A 20,319-nucleotide genomic window follows, 5' to 3' on the forward strand; every position below is an offset into this window, starting at 1 on the left:
ATTAAACTGTAATGGTAATGTCATGAGGTCACCTTTCACCACTCCACACCCAATATCATAGTTATTTTGCTATAGATTCTTAGTTACTTTGAGAAATTGGTTACTCACCAGTTCTAAAGGAAAAGGTTGATACTCTGAAAACCTTACACTGGAAAATGATTTAAACATACTTTTAGTCATGTCTTGAATAAGAATATAAAGTGTTTTTTGCTTCAGGAACTTGATATATGTATACTAATGTAATTACATGTTTTGAGCATGAATTAATATTTTTATAACATCTTTTAATAACATACCTTTACAAGTTAATTGTATACTTTAAAACCTCTGACTAAATTTGAGTATTAAGTCTCAAACTTAATTCTAAATATTAAAAGTATTAACTTTTTTCCATGGGAGACAATTTAATTAACTTAATTTTTTTTTTTTTTGCATGGGTAGGCACCGGGAATTGAACCTGGGTCTCCTGCATGGCAGGCAAGAACTCTGCCTGCTGAGCCACTGTGGCCAGCCCTAATATTTTAGTATTATTTTAAATATGACCCCTCTCTCTGATGTTACTTTGTTCCTGTGCCTCCTGCTGTCATTTCAGAGATGTTCACGGAGCACCTGGCACCAAAGGACCGGGAAGCATCCCCTTGCAGGATCAGCACTTAGCCCTGGCCATCTTGTTAGAGCTGGCTGTGCAGAGAGGCACACTCAGGTAAAGGGACATGGGTGGGAGCATGTCAGGGAAATGCCTCTGCAGTGGGAAATTGGTTGCATTTTATGATGTTTCAATTAATAGTTTGTGATTTTAGCAAGTGTGTGATGTTTTGAAATCAAAAAGCCATTTCAGAGGGCCCTCTCTTTGTTTTGAATCCAGGTACAATTAGGTTTTCTTTACTTCCTTTTTTATGCCCAGTTTTCTAGAATTTTAGGAAGTGTTACTTTTCCTTATTGCTTTCCTAAAATGATTATTTTATTCCATTAATTTAAGGTACTAGAAATCCCCTATAGAAAGAGCTAATTGAATCCTAAAATCTTGGTGCTGATTCAGGGATTTTTTTTCTTGCAGTTGTTGTCATAACATTAATTTAGTTTCCATTAAGATTGAGAGCATCTCATCAATTTTGTTTAGCTGCTTGCTTTTATTTTTGATGAATTATAGCAAAAAAAATTAGTCTGTTTTTACCAGAGAATAAAAAATATTTTATCTTGTAGCCAAATGCTATCTGCCATCATGTTGTTGCTACAATTGTGGGACAGTGGGACACAGGAGACGGATAATGAGCGGTCAGCACAGGGGACCAGCGCCCCCCTCCTCCCATTGCTGCAGAGGTTCCAGAGCATTGTCTGCTGTAAAGACATACCTCATACAGATGGTGACACAAACGTGAGTGCCATCACTGACTTGGGGAACTCTTCATTTTTGTCATTTTCAAATAGCCTGTGATAAGTGAGACTAGAGTGCATGTCCTGGAGGGCTTATCTTTGGGGATAGTGTGTACTTGGTGATCACAGCAGTCTATCAGATAAGACAGGAGTGGTGGATCATGGTGGCAGTTGAGTTGTTTTGGTGGAATGTTACATAAGGGGATTAGTAGTCTTTAATATAGCTAGAAAATAGATCCAGCTCTGCTCTGTAGAGTGGGGTGCTCTGTGTCCTTAGTTTTTTGAATTGTGTGTGGGCAAGTAGGAGAAATTTATACCTTGGCACGTATCACTAGTTTTTGGAGACTTGTCCACCGCTCTGTGTTGATGGTCCAGTATTCTTTCTGCTTTTGTGAGAGCTATTGAGCCTTTTGTGTCCGTGGGTTCAGTGTGTTCATATATTCCTACCAACTACTCATATTGTGCGTTTTCTGTGATGGGGAATGAATTTTAGATCCTGTAGAAAATGTTAAAAAAGGCAAGCTCGCTCCCATAAAGAAGTTAGTAGAAAAATGTAAGGTAGGCAAAAGTCCTGACAATATTAAGGGCAAAAAAAGAGGATCTGTAGTTCTTCATTGATGCCTGGAACAGAGATTTTGGGAGGTGGTGCTGTAAAATGAGAGAAGGGAGAGTGCATGGAGGATCAGGTGGGGTGTGTCAAGAATTCATGTGCCCAAGAGACTTCTAGGAAAGACGGCAGAGTAGGGAGCTCCAAGATTCAGTCCTCCCACCAAAACAGCTATTAAACTCTTGATGCAATTAAATTGGTGTCAAACCAAATATGATTGTTATGTATTTAGGATGTTAAATTTTAGCCCCATGATAACCACAAGGAAAACAGATGGAAAATATATCCAGTTAGAAGTGAGAAGGAACAGTATGGTATAGCACAAAAGAGCAAATACAAATATAAAAGTAGACATTAATGAAAGTGAGGGACAAAAAAGGTATAAGTTTTACAAAGGCTAAATAGAAAAGTGGCAGAAGAAAGCCCTGTATTATCAGTAGTGACTTTAAACGTAAATTAATTAAACACTCCAATCAAAAGGCAGAAATTGGCAAAATGGATAAAAAAGCATTACCTGACTATATGCTGTGTGCAAGAGACATATGTTCAAGTCAAAGATACAAGTAGGTTGAGGATGAAAGGATGGAAAAAAATATACCATACAAATAGTAACCATAATAGAACTGGGGTGCTATACTCATATCAGATAAAGTAGACTTGAAGTCGAAAACAGTTACGAGGGACAAAGATGGTCATTACATACTGTTAAAGGGGACAAATCAACAGGAAGGTATAATAACTATAAATATATATGTACCTAACATTAGAGCCTTAAAATAGATAAGCAAATACTGATATATATGAAAAGATAAGTTGACAGTTTGACAGTAATAGGAGATTTTTAACTTACCACTCAATAATGGATAAAAGATTTAGTCACAAGATGGATAAGGAAGTACGGAACTTGAATGATACACTAAACCAACTAGACCTAACAAGACATGTAGAATACTGCTCCCAAAGAAAATAGAGGATGCCTTCTTAAACCATATGCTGAATTATGAAACAAGTCTCAGTAAATTAAAAAATATTGAAAACATACAAGATATATTCTCCAACGACAACAGAATGAGCTGGGAGTCAACAGAGGGAGAAATGGAAAATTCATAAATATGTGGAAATTAGACAACATACCCTTAAACAAGCAAACGAAATTACAAATATCTTGAGGCGAATGAAAATCACAGTACGACACACCAAAACATACGAGATTAGCAAAGGCAGTGCTGAGAGGAAAGTTTATAGCTGTTAATGCTCCCATTAAATAGGAAGAAAGACTTCAAACCACAGACCTAACCTCAAAATGAAGAACTAGAAAAAGAACAAACTAAATCCAAATTGAGCAGAAGGAAGGAAATAACAAAGATTAGCGTGGAGATAAGTGAATAGAAAACAATAACAAACCCAATGGAATCAACAAAACTAAAAATTAGGTTATTTGAAAAGATCAATAAAGTCAACAAACCGTTGGCTAGACTGACAAAGGGAAAAAGAGGACAGAAATAAAATCAGAAATGAAAAGGGGGATGATACTACTGACTTGATATAAAAAAGTACTATAATGGGATACTCTGAACAACTGTATGGCTGTAAGATAACCTAAATGAAAGGGACAAATTCTTAGAAATACACAAGCTATCTACATTGAGTCAAGAAATAGTAAAGATATGGACTCAGTCATCAAAGACCTCCCAATAAAGAGAAGTCTAGGACCAGATGGTTTTGCAGGGAAATTCTACCAAACATTCCAAGAAGAATTAAATCCAGTTCCTCTCAAACTCTTCCAAAAATCAAGAAAGAAGGAATACTGTGTAACTCATTGTATGAGGCCAATATTACCCACATACTAAAGCCAGATGAAGACAACACAAGAAAAAAAAACTACAGACTAGTTTCTTACGAATGTCAATGCAGATATCCTCAACGATATACTAGCAAACTGAATCCAACAGTGTATTAAAAGAATTATAACCATGATCATGTGGGATTTATGGGTGGTTTAACATAAATTCAATTAATGCAATGACAGCACTTAACAAAATTAAGGAAAAGAAACGCATGATCATCTCAGTTGATGCAGAGAAGGCATTTGACAAAAATAGGCCCTCTTTTCTTGATAAAAATATTTAAACACTAGGAGTAGGAGACTTGCTCAACATGATAAAGGGCATATATGAAAATCCCAAACCAACATCCTACTTAATGGTGAAAGACGAAAACTTTCCCTCTAAGATCAAGAATAATATAAAGGTGCCCACTTTTTCCACTGTTTTTCCCCATAGTACTGGAAGTTCTTCCCAGAACCATAGGCAAGAAAGAGAAGTAAAAGGTATCTAAATTGGAAAGTAAGAAATAAAACTTTCCCTGTTTGTTGATGATATGGTCCTGTATACTGAAAATCTCAATACTGCACATTAAAGCTCTTAGCGCTAGTAAATAAATTCAGCAAAGTGGTGGGGTAAACAATCTACACTCAGAAATCAGTAGTGATTCTATACTCAAGAAATGAACAATTGGAAGAAGAAATCAAGAAAAAAATTCCATTCACAATAGCAACTAAAAGGATGAAATATCTAGAAATATATCTAACTTAAGGATGTAAAGAACTTGTACATAGATAACTACAAAACTTTACTAAAAGAAATTACAGAAAACTTGAATAAATGAAACAATGTTCCATGTTCATGGATTGGAAGGCTAAATATCATTAAGATATCAATTCTATCCAAATCAGTTCAGAGAGTCAATACTCCCCAATAAAAATTCCAACAACTTTCTACACAGAAATGGAAAAGTCAGTCATCAGATTTATATGGAAGGGTAAGCACCCGTGAATAGCTAAAGCTGTCTTGAAAAAGAAGAATGAAGTTGGAGGACTCACACTTCCTGATATTAAAACTTATTACAAAAGCCACAGTAACTCAAAGCAGCATGGTACTGACACAGGGACAGGCACATAGACCAGTGGAATCAAATCGAGAGTTCAAACATCAACCCTCACATTTATGGCCAACTGATTTTTGACAAGATGGCAATGATCACTCAATTAGTAAGGAATTTAGTGTCTTCAACAATTGAATAAAATGCTGGATCTCCATTTGCAAAATCAGGAGGACCCTTTGTATCACATCATAAATGAAAATGAGCTCAAAATGGGTCAAAAACCTTACTGTAAGAGTTAGAACTATCAAACCCTAGAAGAAAATTTAGAGAAGCAAGCTTTAGGGCCTTTTGTTAATCATTGATATTTAGACTTACATCCAAAGCACAAGCAACAAAAGGAAAAATAGATAAATGGGACTTTATCAGAATTAAGTATCTTTGCTCCTCAAAGGGCTTTATCATGAAAGTAAAATGATAACCTATATCATGGGAGAAAATATTTGGAGACTTTATATCTAATAACGGATTATATATCCAATATGTGTAAAGGAATCATTTAACAACAACAAAATGATGAACAACCTAATTAAAAAATATGCAAATGAATTGAAAAGACATAACCTCCAAAGAAGATATACATGATGGTCAATAAACGCATGAAAAGATGCTCGATATTCTTAGCCATCAGGGAAATGCAAATCAAAACCATGAGTCCATTAAGATGGGTCCTATTAAAAAGAAAAACAGAAAATACCTGTTGCATTGGAGAGGATGTGGAGCAAAAAGAACACTCATTTATTGCTGTTGGCAGCGTAAAATGGTGCAGCCTCTGTGGAAGATAGTTTGGCGATTCTTCAGACAGCTACATATAGTACTGCCATGTGACCTGGCAATGCGCAAAAAAATTGAATGCAGGTACTTGAACACGTATGTGCACACTGATGTTATAGGGTCATTTTTCACAGTTGCCAAAGGATGGAAGCAACCCACATGTCCGTTAGTCAATGAATGGATAAACAATGTGTATGATATATACACGATCTAATATTTTTCAGCCATGCAATGTAATGAAGTCCTGGGTAGGTGATGGTGTCACAGTGGCAGAGTCTCACCTGCCATGCCAGAGACCCAGGTTCGATTCCTGGTGCTTGCCCATGCAAAAAAAAAAAGTAATAAGTCCTGATACCTATGACAGCATAGATGAATCTTGAAGACATCATATTCAGTGAAATAAGCTGGATACAAATGGATCTCAGTGTTTTGAAGCAATTAGAATATGCAAACAGTTATAATACCCCCTGGGGATGTGGAGGTAGATAGGTTTGGGAATGGGAAGTTAGGGATTAAATTATACAAGGTTCCTATTTGGAATGATGGAAGTATTTTAGTAATGGGTGGGATGATGACAGCACAACATTGTGAACAGAGCTCTGAAATACATGTCTGAATGTAATTCAAAGGGAAAGTTTAAGATTGTGTATGTAGTAGTAGAATAAGTTAAAAACAAAATCCATGGTTCTCCACTACAAATTTGAACCCTAAGTAAATCATGGACTTTAATTAGCAATACGGTTATAAAAACAGGCTATCATCAATTATAACAAACGTTCCACACCAATGTGAGGTGTTGGTGTTGGTATGGTGTATGGGGATCCTGTATTTTATCCTTGATCTTTCCATAACCTCAACTTCTCTAATTAAAAAAAAAGTTTTGTGCCTGTTTCAAAGAATGTGAACACATCAACAACAAACATGATGCCTCTAGTCCTCTCATTGTAAATAGGTTTCTCCTTATTTCATTCATTTTGAGAAAAAGCTTAGAGAACCAGAGAAGTCCACATCAGTGCCCCTACTTCTATTATGCTTTTATAGAGACTGTCTCAGATTGGTAAACACATGCTTCATCATCAACGCAGAACCAAGTCTAAACACACAATTTAAAATAATAATTAGAAAACAACCTTGTAGGTTGTAGTTCATTTTGTTGACCCTTCTTGTGGGTCCGATGTCAGGTATGCATGACCTAAGTTTTTTTTGTTTTTTTTTTGTAGTTTGGTTGAGCTGCTGAGCTGTGTCATTACGAGCTTTTTCTTTGTTCCTCAGAGGATCCTCTATGGTGCCGAACCTGGAGGATGATCCTGGCTGTGTTCTCTCTGTGTGGAAGCTACCCATTAGATTGAACTTGTGTTTTGGTATAAAAAATATATGGATATGTAGTCAAATTGTATGCATTTATACTGTAAGGTTATAAATATAAATATATAGAATGGTAGTATAAATGGTAGTATATTTAATCCTCACCACAGATACTGTGGCCAGTTCTGTGGCTGCCCCATCCAGGTGAGGACATGAGGACTTGGAAGGAGGACCTGTCCAGCCCACTGCAGGAGCAGAGTTGGAATGCAGCTCTGTCTCCATTGGCCCTGCCATCTGAACCTCTAGGATAGCTTCTCTTTAAAATAGACGTGCAGTCTTGCAAATCTTTTCTGGTCAGATTTAGCCTTAATTTTATTTTTTGAAATTTAATTTTGTATAAAATTATGTTTTCTCCTGAATACACCATTTAAATTTAAATAAGAGTTTTTTCTTTTTTCTTTTTTTTTTTTTGTAGTTTGGTTGAGCTGCTGAGCTGTGTCATTACGAGCTTTTTCTTTGTTCCTCAGAGGATCCTCTATGGTACAGAACCTGGAGGATGATCCTGGCTGTGTTCTCTCTGTGTGGAAGCTACACAATAGATTGAACTTGTGTTTTGGTATAAAAAATATATGGATATGTAGTCAAATTGTATGCATTTATACTGTAAGGTTATAAATATAAATATATAGAATGGTAGTATAAATGTATAGTCAACATTTGTCATTTGATGGCTAAAATATCGCGTATCTATAAATACCAAAATATAAGGAGATATAAGGGCTGATTGTATTACCTTTAATTTTTTCCCCAACATTTCTGAAGATGTTTGTTGATGTTTCTTATCTAGCTCTTATCTGGCCCTTTGAGCCCCAATGAGAGTTTCCTGAGGTATCTTACTCTACCACAAGACAATGAGCTAGCCATCGATTTACGACAGACTGCAGTGGTTGTCATGGCCCATCTAGACCGCCTGGCGACTCCCTGCATGCCTCCTTTGTGTAGCTCTCCAACATCTCATAAGGTACCTGCTATAGCAGTGTTCTTTGTGTTGTCTACCATTAGTAATACCACAGATTCTCATTCAGTATATGGCTGTAATATGTAGCTTTATGTGATATTAGGGATGGGAGCTTGGTTGATAGCCTTTAAAAATGTGCTCAGTTTAAGGTGCACATTACCTCAGTATTGCCATTAGCATTGACGCATTGGCCTTCCTGTGCACAGCCTCTGACTTCACATGGATTTTAAAGGTCGAGAGGGAGGCACCATGTGATTCTGGATAGTGCCTGGGAGGTCCTGTGGCTGTCCATTAGGGAGTTTGGGGTGTAGTGGTGTGCAGTGATGGGGATGGTCACCACGTGCCAGGCACTGTGTCTCTTCTTGAGTTCTCGTAGATGACCCCCTATCAGCCTCAGGAAGGAAGTCATTGCCATGTGCTACAGGTGAGCAAGCTTAACCAACCTGCTGTCTAAGGATCCAGGTTCATAAACTGTGATTCTAGAGAGCTCACCTTTATCCACACAGCCACATGCCAGCCTGGCTTCTGCACTAGAAGCTCTGAAAATGAGCTGTCTATCACAATCTAGTTACAGTGCTGGCCACTGCTAAGGGAGGAGTGACCATTTAGGCAGTGAGGGTGTAGCTCACCAAAGCCCTCACACACAGTGGCTTATGTGATTGTCATAGCAGTTACCCCATGGTGTAGATGAGAAACCACAGTTTAGAAGGCTAGTTAGCTTTGTCAAGGTTACCCACAGAGTAATTCTGACTTTGAATCCAGGTTTTTCTAATTTTTTAATTTTTGATATGAACAGTATATCTCTTTTTTAAGTCATTTTTTCCTAATAATAAATTCACATGGTTCAAAAGTCAAAACTATAAGAAAAGATAAATTCTCCTCTTCTACCTCCATCTCCCCAATTTTTCTACCTAGTTTTTCTCACCTTTTTAGCCTCCCATGCATCCTTTCAAAGTTTTACTAAATGAATGCTGATTCTTATTTTTCTTCCTTTCTTATACTAGAATTGGCATATTATGTATATACCTGTGTAGCTTGTTTTTGTCACTTAACAGTATATACTGGAGATCTTTCTATATCAATAAAGAGAGCTTCTTTATTTTTTTTTAAAGCTACTTAGTAGTCCATGAGTGGATGTGTCATATTTTTAAATTGTTTCCTATCAGTGGACACCTCGGTTGTTATCAAAAGTTTGCTACTGAAATTAAGGTTCATTTGTAGTATTTACAGTTCTCCTTTAAAATGAAATACTATAGGAGAAATAACTTGTTCAGTCACTTCATCTTATGTGTTAACTGATGCTTTTATGTTTAATACAGAATGTTTTAAATTATTTTATGTTTTAAATAATAGTTCCCTTTTTTACTTTGTTTTTACCTTCTAGTATTTCCTTGTTAGAGAGTAAGTTATTCTTTCTTTTGATTGTGAAAGAAATTTTCTTGTTGCTACAAAATTAATATTTGCTTACTGTATTACAGGGATCATTGCAAGAGGTCATAGGTTGGGGATTAATAGGATGGAAGTACTATGCCAACGTGATTGGTCCAATTCAGTGTGAAGGCCTTGCCAACCTGGGGGTCACGCAGATTGCCTGTGCAGAGAAGCGCTTTCTGATCTTATCGCGGAATGGCCGTGTGTACACACAGGCCTATAATAGTGACACGCTGGTAGGTGCTCCCTGTGGTGTACCCACCCTCCATGGTGGGTGGATTCTCTTAATAAGGATGTGTGAAAGTTTAGTCTTTCTCTAAGTTGTTTGATTTCTGAAGATTTTTAAAAAAAATTTATTTATTAATTAAAAAAATTAACAAACCAAATAAAACATCAACATATATAATCAGTAATTCACAATATCATCACTTAGTGCATATTCATCATTTCTTAGAACATTTGCATTAATTCAGAAAAAGAAATAAAAAGACAATAGAAAAAGAAATAAACGAACACAGAAAAGAAAAAAAAAAGATTGTACCTACCATACCCCTTACCCCTCGCTTTCATTGATCACTAACTAGCATTTCAAACTAAATTTATTTTAGCATTTGTTCCCCCTATTATTCATTTTTATTCCATATGTTCTACTCGTTTGTTGACAGGGTAGATAAAAGGAGCATCAGACAGAAGGTTTTCACAATCACACAGCCATACTGTGAAAGCTATATCATTATTCAATCATCTTCAAGAAACATGACTACTGGAACACAGCTCTACATTTTCAGGCAGTTCCCTCCAGCCTCTCCATTACATCTGAAATAACAAGATGATATCTACTTAATGCATAAGAATAACCTCCGGGATAACCTCTCGACTCTGTTTGGAATCTCTCAGCCATTGACACTTTGTCTCATTTCACTCTTCCCCCTTTTGGTTGAGAAGGTTTTCTCAATCCCTTGATGCTAAGTCTCAGCTCATTCTAGGGTTTTTCTGAGTCCCTTGATGCTGAGTCTTAGCTCACTCTAGGATCTCTGTCCCACATTGCCAGGAAGGTCCACACCCCTGGGAGTCATGTCCCACGTTGACGGGGAGGGTGTGGTGAGATTCCTTGTTGTGTTGGCTGGAAAGAGAGGCCACTTCTGAGCAACAAGAGAGGCTCTCTTGGGGGTGACTCTTAGGCCTAAAGTTTAAGTAGACTTGACCTATCCTTTGCGGGGTTAAGTTTCATATGAACAAACCCCAAGACTGGGGGCTCAGCCTATAGCTTTGGTTGTCCACACTGCTTGTGAGAATATCAAGAATTCAGCTTGGGGAAGTTGAATTTCTTCACCTTCTCACCATTCCCCGAAGGGGGCTTTGCAAATACTTTTCCACTCACTGATCGAATCAGATTTCTGAAGATTTGTAAGTGTCTGTTCATTGTATATTATTAATGTTTATCATCTTAATCATGATTGGGGGTAGAATTTCTCAGTTAAGATTAGAACTCCTTACAGGGAAAAATCACTGCTAGTCATGAGTCTCATATGTGTAAATTTGTTTGGCTTTGGGAACCTTGGGAGATAACAGATGAATGAATTGGGCTTCATGGGGATGGTGGCAAATTGGAAAGTGTGTGTTTCTCTTAAAGGACAGGTGCTTCTTCTTTGAGCCAAATGTTTCCATCACACAGCGTGGCTTCTGCTGACCTGACACTGGCCCAGGCAAGCAGCTGGGCACTTGGAAGAAGCTGTAGTTCTGTTGATATTGGGAAGGGTGGAATGGAGAAACTGAGGCTGGCCGTCACAGGCCCCTCGTCTCTCAGAGTTGGTTTTGTTAGAGCTAGATAAGTTATTGAGGAAAGTCATGCTATTTTCATTATCTTTGTATTGAATGCAACTCTCTTATTTTTACTCTTTCAGGCACCACAACTGGTCCAGGGTCTTGCTTCTAGAAACATTGTAAAGATTGCTGCACATTCTGATGGTCACCATTACTTGGCCTTGACAGCCACTGGAGAGGTTTACTCCTGGGGCTGTGGGGATGGTGGAAGACTGGGCCATGGAGACACCGTGTGTGTATTGTTCCACTCTCCTTTCACGTTGTTGTTTGTAAAACAGGATGGGAAATAATATGGTGGCTAGATTTTTTTTTAATGTTTTTTTATTGTGAATATAAAATATATACAAAGAAAAAGAAAAAGCAATGGTTTTCAAAGTATATTTCAACAAGTTGTTACAGAATAGATTTCAGAGTTTGGTATGGGTTACCAGTCCTCTATTTTAGATTTTTCCTTCTAGTTGCTCCAAGACACTGGAGGCTAGAAGAAATATCAATATAGTGATTCAGTAGTCATACTCATCTGTTAAATCCTATTTTTTCTGTTATAACTCCTCCTTCTCCTTTGATCCTTCTCCCAATCTATAGGGATCTTTGGTCAATGCCCATTCTGACTTTTTCATGTTGAGAAGGAGTGTCAACAATAAATGATAAGGGAATGTAATTAGTTGATAATCTTGGAGAGGCTAGTCCCTCTGAGTTTCAGTACTTATCTGGCCTAGGAACCCTCTGAAACTTACAGGTTCCAGGAGAGTAAAATTAGTACATGAAACTTTTATAGAGTATCATAGTATAGGTGTTCTTAAGAGTTAACAGGATATAGAATCTCAGAGCCCTAGTTGTTCTTAAGAGTTAACAGGAGTGATATTGGTTGGGGTTTGGCAAATCATGGCAATTATCAATATCTAGCTGAAGCTTGCATAAGAGTAGCTTCCAGAATAGCCTCTCGACTCAATTTGGTCTCTCTTAGCCACTGATGCCTTGTGTTACACTATTTTTGCCCTGTTTTGGTCAAGAAGGCATTGCCAATCCCATGGTGCCAGGGCCAGACTCATCCCTGGGTGTCATGTCCCATGTTTTCAGGTAGACTTTTACCTCTGAGTGTCATGTGCCGCATAGTGGGGAGGACAGTGATTTTCCTTGCAGAGTTGGGCTTAGAGAGAGAGAAGGGTGGCTAGGTTTTTAAAGTTACCTGCCATGCAGAGCTGGGTGTGGATGGGGTGTGACATGCTAGTTCCTCAGTGACATTGCAGGGTTCTGCCCTAGCACAGGCCTTTGTGGTCTTCTCTCCCAGCTTTAACATCTACCTGCTCTTTGCTCCTCCTGCTTTGTCTACTTACCCCACAGTCCCCATCATGAAGTTTTCTAAAGAAATCCCATACAACTATCATTTTATTTGCAAAAACTTCAACATCTCTCTAACAGATAAGGTACCCACTTTTTAAAACCATAACATCATTATCAAAGGTCCTAAAATTAATTTCTTAATATCTTATTTGGTGGAAGCTTTTGATTTCTTTGAGAGACCAGAAATAAACCCAGAAAATGATCAACAATGTATGGTTGTAAAAATTGAGAGGTCCAACACATTCTCTGGAGCTATGGGAACTCTTTTATATGTTACTGTTGTGGGTTGAAACTGGTGAAAAAACTTTGGCATTAGAATGAAATTAAAGATGCCTATATTTTCCAACCCAGCAACCCTATTACTGGGTCTTAGAGACATATATAGGAGGGGAACATTGACAGGGTTGTCTAGTAGCAACTTTCTAGACTCTGCCTACATATACATCAGAGGAGACTAGCAAGGCTCAGTGTTGTCTGTCCACATGATGGGATCTCTGCTGGAATGGAAATGAGTGTTTTGCTGCTCCACACCATCAGTAGGGAAGAATTTCAAAAACTTTGAACATCCTGAATACATGTTTATACAGCATTGAGAAACATTCTAAACTTAAATTTGTTGTAAAGGATTCAGACTAATATGGCAAAACTATAATGAAAAAAATAATAAATGTGAAATATAGATTTGTTATTACTCTCAAACTGGCAGGAGGATATGGCCGGCATAGGGTACATATGCCTGGGAGGGTGTCATAGGTGATTTCCCATAGGAAGCTAGGTACAGACACATGTGCAAAGCCTGCTATTCTTTTTTTTAAAATCTCATTTATGTTATTTATAATTTAGTGTATATAAAATATTTCATATTGAAATGTTATTCAGCTGAGATCAAGTGCTAAATTGGGTAACGTTTCCATTGCTGAAGGAGTTTACAAAAGGAAATGGCAGCAATGTAGATGGCAGGAGTTGGAGAGAAGCTGTTGAAGTAAGAAAGGACAGGTTGTACCAGAGTAGTAAAGTCTTTTGGCTGTAGATGTGCTTGTGTGCATTTTTTTGCAGAATGGTGGGTCACAAAGTGAATAAGCCATGTCTTTGGAGAGGCTAGGCTGGACTTATGTAGACACTCAAGAAAATGTTAGCAATATAGTGAACATATTCTGGCTTATAAACCTAGGGTATTTTGTTAATTTTGAAAATTTCTTCTAGCAAGAAGAAAAACTTTTCTGCCCTAATTTTTTTTTATTTTATACTTTTTCATTTGTAAAATCAGTTTTAAGGTCAATTTGATGAGTTTGGGCAAATACATACAGTCGTATAAACGTCACAATCAAGATAAAGAACATTTTCATTACCTGCAGGGTTTCTTTGTACACCTTTGTGGTTGATCCTGTCTTCCCATGCCCAACCTCTGATCTGTTCTCTTTCACTATTATTTTGCCTTTCATAAAATTTAGTACAAATGAAGTCATATAATGTAGTACTTTGTGACTTCTTTCACCTGGCATAGTGTTTTTGAGATTTAGCCATTTTGTGTGTATCAGTAATTCATTCCTTTTTAATTGCTGAGATGTATTTCCATTTGTATGGATGTACCATAGTGTGTTTATTCATCAATTAATGAACATTCCAGTTTTGGAGTGTTTTGATAAGCTGCTGTTAACTCTCATGTATAAATGTTTTGAATTCCTGCTGGATACCATGCTTGGCATTGGATACCTGCTTAATCAAAAGTCATGGAGATGTTAGGCTTTTGAATTATATAGTACTTTAATTATTTCATAAGACACTTGAAAGGAGAAACAGTATTGGCACTGTGATGGTTGTTGCTTGACAGTATGCTTTCTTTGTTAATGTTAAAAAACTGTCTAGAAAGGCATTCACCTTTGTTCTCTTTACACAGGCCTCTGGAGGAGCCTAAGGTGATCTCTGCTTTCTCTGGGAAGCAGGCAGGGAAGCACGTTGTACACATTGCTTGTGGGAGCACATACAGTGCAGCCATCACTGCCGAGGGCGAGCTGTACACCTGGGGCCGTGGCAACTACGGCAGGCTAGGCCACGGTGTGTCTGCTTTGGGAGGGCGGAGTGTGCGGTAGGAAGCTTCCTCTCCTGAGGGACCAGTAGTAATGAAATGACTAATGACAGTCCTATCTGTTTGAAGGCTCCAGTGAAGATGAGGCCATTCCAATGCTAGTAGCCGGACTTAAAGGACTGAAAGTCATTGATGTGGCATGTGGGAGTGGGGACGCTCAAACCCTGGCTGTGACTGAGAATGGTACGTAAAATGTGGGCTGTCCGTGGACAGGCTCTGAAGGATGTGGAGGTATATACATTTCAGGGGATGATTGGGTGTGTATTTGGAGCATGGTGAACTCCAAGAGGGTATCCTGGCCAGTTGTGTCCTGTTAAAGAAGTTAAATGATGTGCTCAAATGGTTCCTACCCTTCCCATTTTGGTATTTTTTCAGTAAAATGAATATTAAAGTGGAATAATTGATGGTCTAAAATTGTGTCTGATTCCTATTATTGCATTTCCAAATGTTCAGCCATGGATGATTTTCTGTAGTAAATTTTGCTTAGTATTTCTGTATTGTATATTATTATGCTATATTATTTGCTTGCTTTTAATTTAGGTTTTCATTTGGTTCATTAGTGACATTGTGCTTGTTTTATTAATTAATTAATTAATTATTTTTTTAACATGGGCAGGTACCGGGAATCAAACCCGGGTCCTCTGGGATGGCAGGCAAGCATTCTTGCCTGCTGAGCCACTGTGGCCTGCCCTTATTAATTTTTTTATGAGGATATATTTATCAGATTTGGTGGTCAGAAGCACCTTTATTTTTTCAAATTGTGTATGTCAGCATTGTAGGGTCTGTCTTTGTGATCATTGGGGTCTGTCCTCGGCATCCTGGTATTTGTCTGTTAGAATAAGCAAAGGAGCCTCTCAGCCTTCTCTCTCCCTGCAAAGTTGAAAGGCAAATTAAGAATTGAGTTATTTCTGTTAGTTTCCTCTGTGAAAGATCAGAGATCATTTCAGCACTTGGATATGCATATAGATCCTACTACCATTGAAGCATAGATATTGTCAGAGTCATCTTGCTTTTGCTGTTATTGCAAGTCTTAGAGAAAAGATGATCTCATCTGTCATGTGAAAAATCTTTTCTTCTGGCATGAAGCTTTCAGTCTGATGTCTTATTGTTCTGAAATATCTAGTGCTGGGTGAGTAATATACTTTGTAAAACTTTTAACCAGGAGATATTTTCTTAGTAAAACCTCATGAAGATATTCTCCAGTCTTTGTGTTTGAATCTCCTGGCTTGAACATTGGTGGGTTACCACCCCCAGCTGCCCCTGCCCTTGAGCTACCCTAATAGTGCCTTGTTTTAGTTTCCTGGTTGCTAAGTCAAATACCATGCCGTGGGGTGGCTTAAATGGAAATTTTTTTGGCTCATAGTTTTGAGGCTAGGAGTAGTCCAAAATCAAATGTCTTCAAGATGGTGCTTTTTACCAGAAGACTAGCATTGTAGACCTAGCTGCAGGCAATTCTTGGTCCTTGGCTTTTCTGTTACATGCCATTGCACATATGGTCTGTCCTGGCTCCTCCTTTTTCTTCCAGGATTCCTTGACTATCAGCTTCTGGCTGTTCCCTGTGACTTTTTCCCCTGAAGCCTTCTCTGTAAGCCCTCCAATAATAGGATTAAGATCCATCCTAGTTCAGTTGGTTCACATCTTAATTGAAGTAATCTGTCAAAGATCCTACTTATAATGGGTTTTCACCCACAGGAATGAATTAAGTTTAAGAACATATTTTTCTGCGCTACCCAGCTGCAAGCCACCACATGCATCATCTAAAATTTTCAGTTTAGGTAAAAGGTTGGCCTGTTTTTGCAAATAGAATTATCTTGGAACATAGCTACTGACTTGTTCACATATTTCCTCTGGTAGCTTTTATGCTGTTAGAGTGCAGTTGAACAGCTGTGACAAAGACCTTGTGGCCCAAAAAGCGTGAAGTATTTACCCTCTTTTCTTTTCAGAAAAAGTTTAAATGTTGGTTTATATTATTTAGAAGAGAATAGGACTTGGTCCTTGTGGAGCAATTTGAGTGCAGAATCCTTCTGAATTGTTATGATTTCTTTTCTCATCTTTTACGATTCTTACTTGTACCTAATTTTGTAGCTTCTGTTTTTAGCAACTTACTTTTGAGTTTTTGCAAAGCATTCAGCTTAGTTTCCAGTATTCAACTTAAAAAAAACCAAAGTGCACTTGCAATTGTATTTTCTCCATTTATGCAATTATTAATTAAATTACATAAATACAATAAAAATGTGCACATAAATGGACTCATATCATTGGCTTTGGGTCAACATGATGGGAACAGAAGTTTGCAGGCCCACTGAATCAGGCATATTTCATGATTGTGGTTTACAGGGGAAATGGAGGTTTTTGTGTGTGTGTGTTTCAGTACTTAAAGTAGTATGATAGAATTGAAGGTAGTGTTAGGATTTTCTTATTCATTTAATTGAAGCAAAAAGAAAATCCAGCTTTCCTTTTCCCAATTGCTTATTTATCAACCTGAAATGTAAGTCATGTTTGAACAGTAACCATCCATTTAGTGATTACTGTATGCATTAGTCGTCTAGATTTCTGTTCTTTAGTGGTTATGTTGGTTATTTTCAACCATTTAAGAAAGGTATAGTTATTTTTATTTAAGTACATTTTTGTTTTTTTAGGTCAAGTTTGGTCTTGGGGAGATGGTGACTATGGGAAATTGGGAAGAGGTGGTAGTGATGGCTGCAAAACACCAAAGCTGATTGAAAAACTTCAAGACTTGGATGTTGTCAAAGTACGCTGTGGAAGTCAATTTTCTATTGCCTTGACGAAAGATGGCCAGGTTTACTCATGGGGAAAAGGTGACAATCAGAGACTTGGGCACGGAACAGAGGAACATGTTCGTTATCCAAAATTATTGGAAGGCTTGCAAGGTGAGTGTTTAAACTTAAAAAAAAGCCTTTGGAGCAGTTTCTTTAAAATTTTTTTCTAGTTTGCAATTTTTTTTTCTTTAATTGACATTCCATGATTGGACTATCATTAATAGCTTTCATTTACATTTTGTTAGGTACAGATAGTTGACATTGGTTTGTATATTTTGGCCTAAAACTATTCTCACCAAATTTTTTTTTTTTTTATCACTCTTTTTTTTTATTAATTAAAAAAAGAATTAACAAAACAATTAGAAATCATTCCAATCTACATGTACAATCAGTAATTCTTAATACCATCACATAGTTGCATATTCATCATTTCTTAGTACATTTGCATCGATTTAGAAAAAGAAATAAAAAGACAACAGAATAAGAATTAAAACAATAATAGAAAGAAAAAAAAAAAACAAAAAACCTATACCTCACATGCAGCTTCATTCAGTGTTTTAACATAATTGCATTACAATTGGGTAGTATTGTGCTGTCCATTTCTGAGTTTTTATATCCAGTCCCGTTGTACAGTCTGTATCCCTTCAGCTCCAATTATCCCTTCTCTTTTTTTTTTTTTTTTTAATTAACGGAAAAAAAGAAATTAACCCAACATTTACAGATCATACCATTCTACATATGCAATCATTAATTCTTAACATCATCACATAGATGCATGATCATCATTTCTTAGTACATTTGCATTGGTTTAGAAGAACTAGCAACATAACCGAAAAAGATATAGAATGTTAATATAGAGAGAAAAATAAAAGTAATAATAGTAAAATCAAAACAAAACAAAACAAAAACCTATAGCTCAGATGCAGCTTCATTCAGTGTTTTAACATGATTACTTTACAATTAGGTATTATTGTGCTGTCCATTTTTGAGTTTTTGTATCTAGTCCTGTTGCACAGTCTGTATCCCTTCAGCTTCAATTACCCATTGTCTTACCCTGTTTCTAACTCCTGCTGAACTCTGTTACCAATGACATATTTCAAGTTTATTCTCGAATGTCCGTTCACATCAGTGGGACCATACAGTATTTGTCCTTTAGTTTTTGGCTGGATTCACTCAGCATAATATTCTCTAGGTCCATCCATGTTATTACATGGTTCATAAGTTTATCTTGTCTTAAAGCTGCATAATATTCCATCGTATGTATATACCACAGTTTGTTTAGCCACTCTTCTGTTGATGGAGATTTTGGCTGTTTCCATCTCTTTGCAATTGTAAATAATGCTGCTATAAACATTGGTGTGCAAATGTCCGTTTGTGTCTTTGCCCTTAAGTCCTTTGAGTAGATACCTAGCAATGGTATTGCTGGGTTGTATGGCAATTCTATATTCAGCTTTTTGAGGAACCACCAAACTGCCTTCCACAGTGGTTGCACCCTTTGACATTCCCACCAACAGTGGATAAGTGTGCCTCTTTCTCCGCATCCTCTCCAGCACTTGTCATTTTCTGTTTTGTTGATAATGGCCATTCTGGTGGGTGTGAGATGATATCTCATTGTGGTTTTGATTTGCATTTCTCTAATGGCCAGGGACATTGAGCATCTCTTCATGTGCCTCTTGGCCATCCGTATTTCCTCTTCTGAGAGGTGTCTGTTCAAGTCTTTTTCCCATTTTGTAATTGGGTTGGCTGTCTTTTTGTTGTTGAGATGAACAATCTCTTTATAAATTCTGGATACTAGACCTTTATCTGATATATCATTTCCAAATATTGTCTCCCATTGTGATCTCACCAAATTTAATTAAAAACCCCGCTTAGTTTTACTAATATTTGATAGTTCTTTCTGTGAAAGGCTTACCTTGCTCAGTGATATAGACTCAGTGAGATGAGCTTCTGTTTGGTAAGCTTACGTGTAGTTACACTGTAGAAATTACTGAGACTGTGGATATGACTCTACCTGGGCTTGTCTCATTTGAACTTACCTTGATGGGGGGATAGAAAGTTGCTAGGTGGAGAAGGCGTCCAACATGCATTTTAGATTTAGACTTAGAGATGACAAACGAAAGCCAGGATGTATTTATGCATGATACCTTCCGCAGTGGTAAGTGGCCAGTGTGATTAGAGAGGATAGGGACATCTTGAGAAAAGAGACTAGAGAGAGGAGCTAGGTGGAGACCGTTGAATGCTTTTATAGTTTATTAGGGATATTATGCTGCAGGAAATGGGTGGACTATAGGAGGGATTTTTTGGAGGGTACAACTGGATTTTTCCATGCAATTAGCCTGGTGGTATGTTAAGCCATCATCTCCATCCTAATGGAGCGCTGGTGAAGAGCTTGGTGAGATGAGAAGAAAGCAGGGAGGAAGGCAGAGGTCAGTCATAGGTGTATCACATGCGACCTTTTGTCTAGTGTTTTCTGTATTTCAGGGATAGACAAACTTTTTCTAAAGGGCCAGATCATAAATATTTTATGTTTGAGGGTTTGAATATTCTGTCCTAGCTACTGAACGCTGCTATCGTAGCAAGAAAGCAGTTATAGATAATATGTAAACAACTGGGCCTGGCTATGTTCCAATAACAGTTCATTCACAAGAATAGACTTCAAGCTGGATTTGGCTCAAGGGCTATAGTTTGCATGGTACTTGCACTAATGCATTCTTCTTTGTTTGTGTTCTCCCTCTTAATCAAAGGGTTTGAAAGTAGGATTTTTAAGTGAGATTTGCCAGTTCTTTTTCCTGTCAGGTTTTTTCCTTAATCCCAAAGCATCTTAATACCTTGATGA

At 37.4% G+C, this 20,319-nt stretch overlaps 1 protein-coding gene across 4 annotated transcripts in view; it reads left to right on the forward strand.

Moving 5' to 3' along the window:
• Positions 1 to 20,319, forward strand: part of HERC2 (HECT and RLD domain containing E3 ubiquitin protein ligase 2) — a 277,180-nt gene that overhangs the window by 76,735 nt on the left and 180,126 nt on the right. For all 4 annotated transcript variants that reach the window (XM_077123972.1, XM_077123973.1, XM_077123974.1 and 1 more), the window contains exons 8-15: positions 593 to 703; positions 1,204 to 1,375; positions 7,848 to 8,021; positions 9,497 to 9,685; positions 11,354 to 11,505; positions 14,515 to 14,672; positions 14,773 to 14,886; positions 17,343 to 17,594. In XM_077123972.1, the coding sequence (XP_076980087.1) occupies positions 593 to 703; positions 1,204 to 1,375; positions 7,848 to 8,021; positions 9,497 to 9,685; positions 11,354 to 11,505; positions 14,515 to 14,672; positions 14,773 to 14,886; positions 17,343 to 17,594 (1,322 nt within the window). The remainder of the gene's footprint in view (positions 1 to 592; positions 704 to 1,203; positions 1,376 to 7,847; positions 8,022 to 9,496; positions 9,686 to 11,353; positions 11,506 to 14,514; positions 14,673 to 14,772; positions 14,887 to 17,342; positions 17,595 to 20,319) is intronic.

Source organism: Tamandua tetradactyla, chromosome 12, assembly GCF_023851605.1.
Source record: "Tamandua tetradactyla isolate mTamTet1 chromosome 12, mTamTet1.pri, whole genome shotgun sequence".
Classification (NCBI taxonomy): Eukaryota; Metazoa; Chordata; class Mammalia; order Pilosa; family Myrmecophagidae; genus Tamandua; species Tamandua tetradactyla.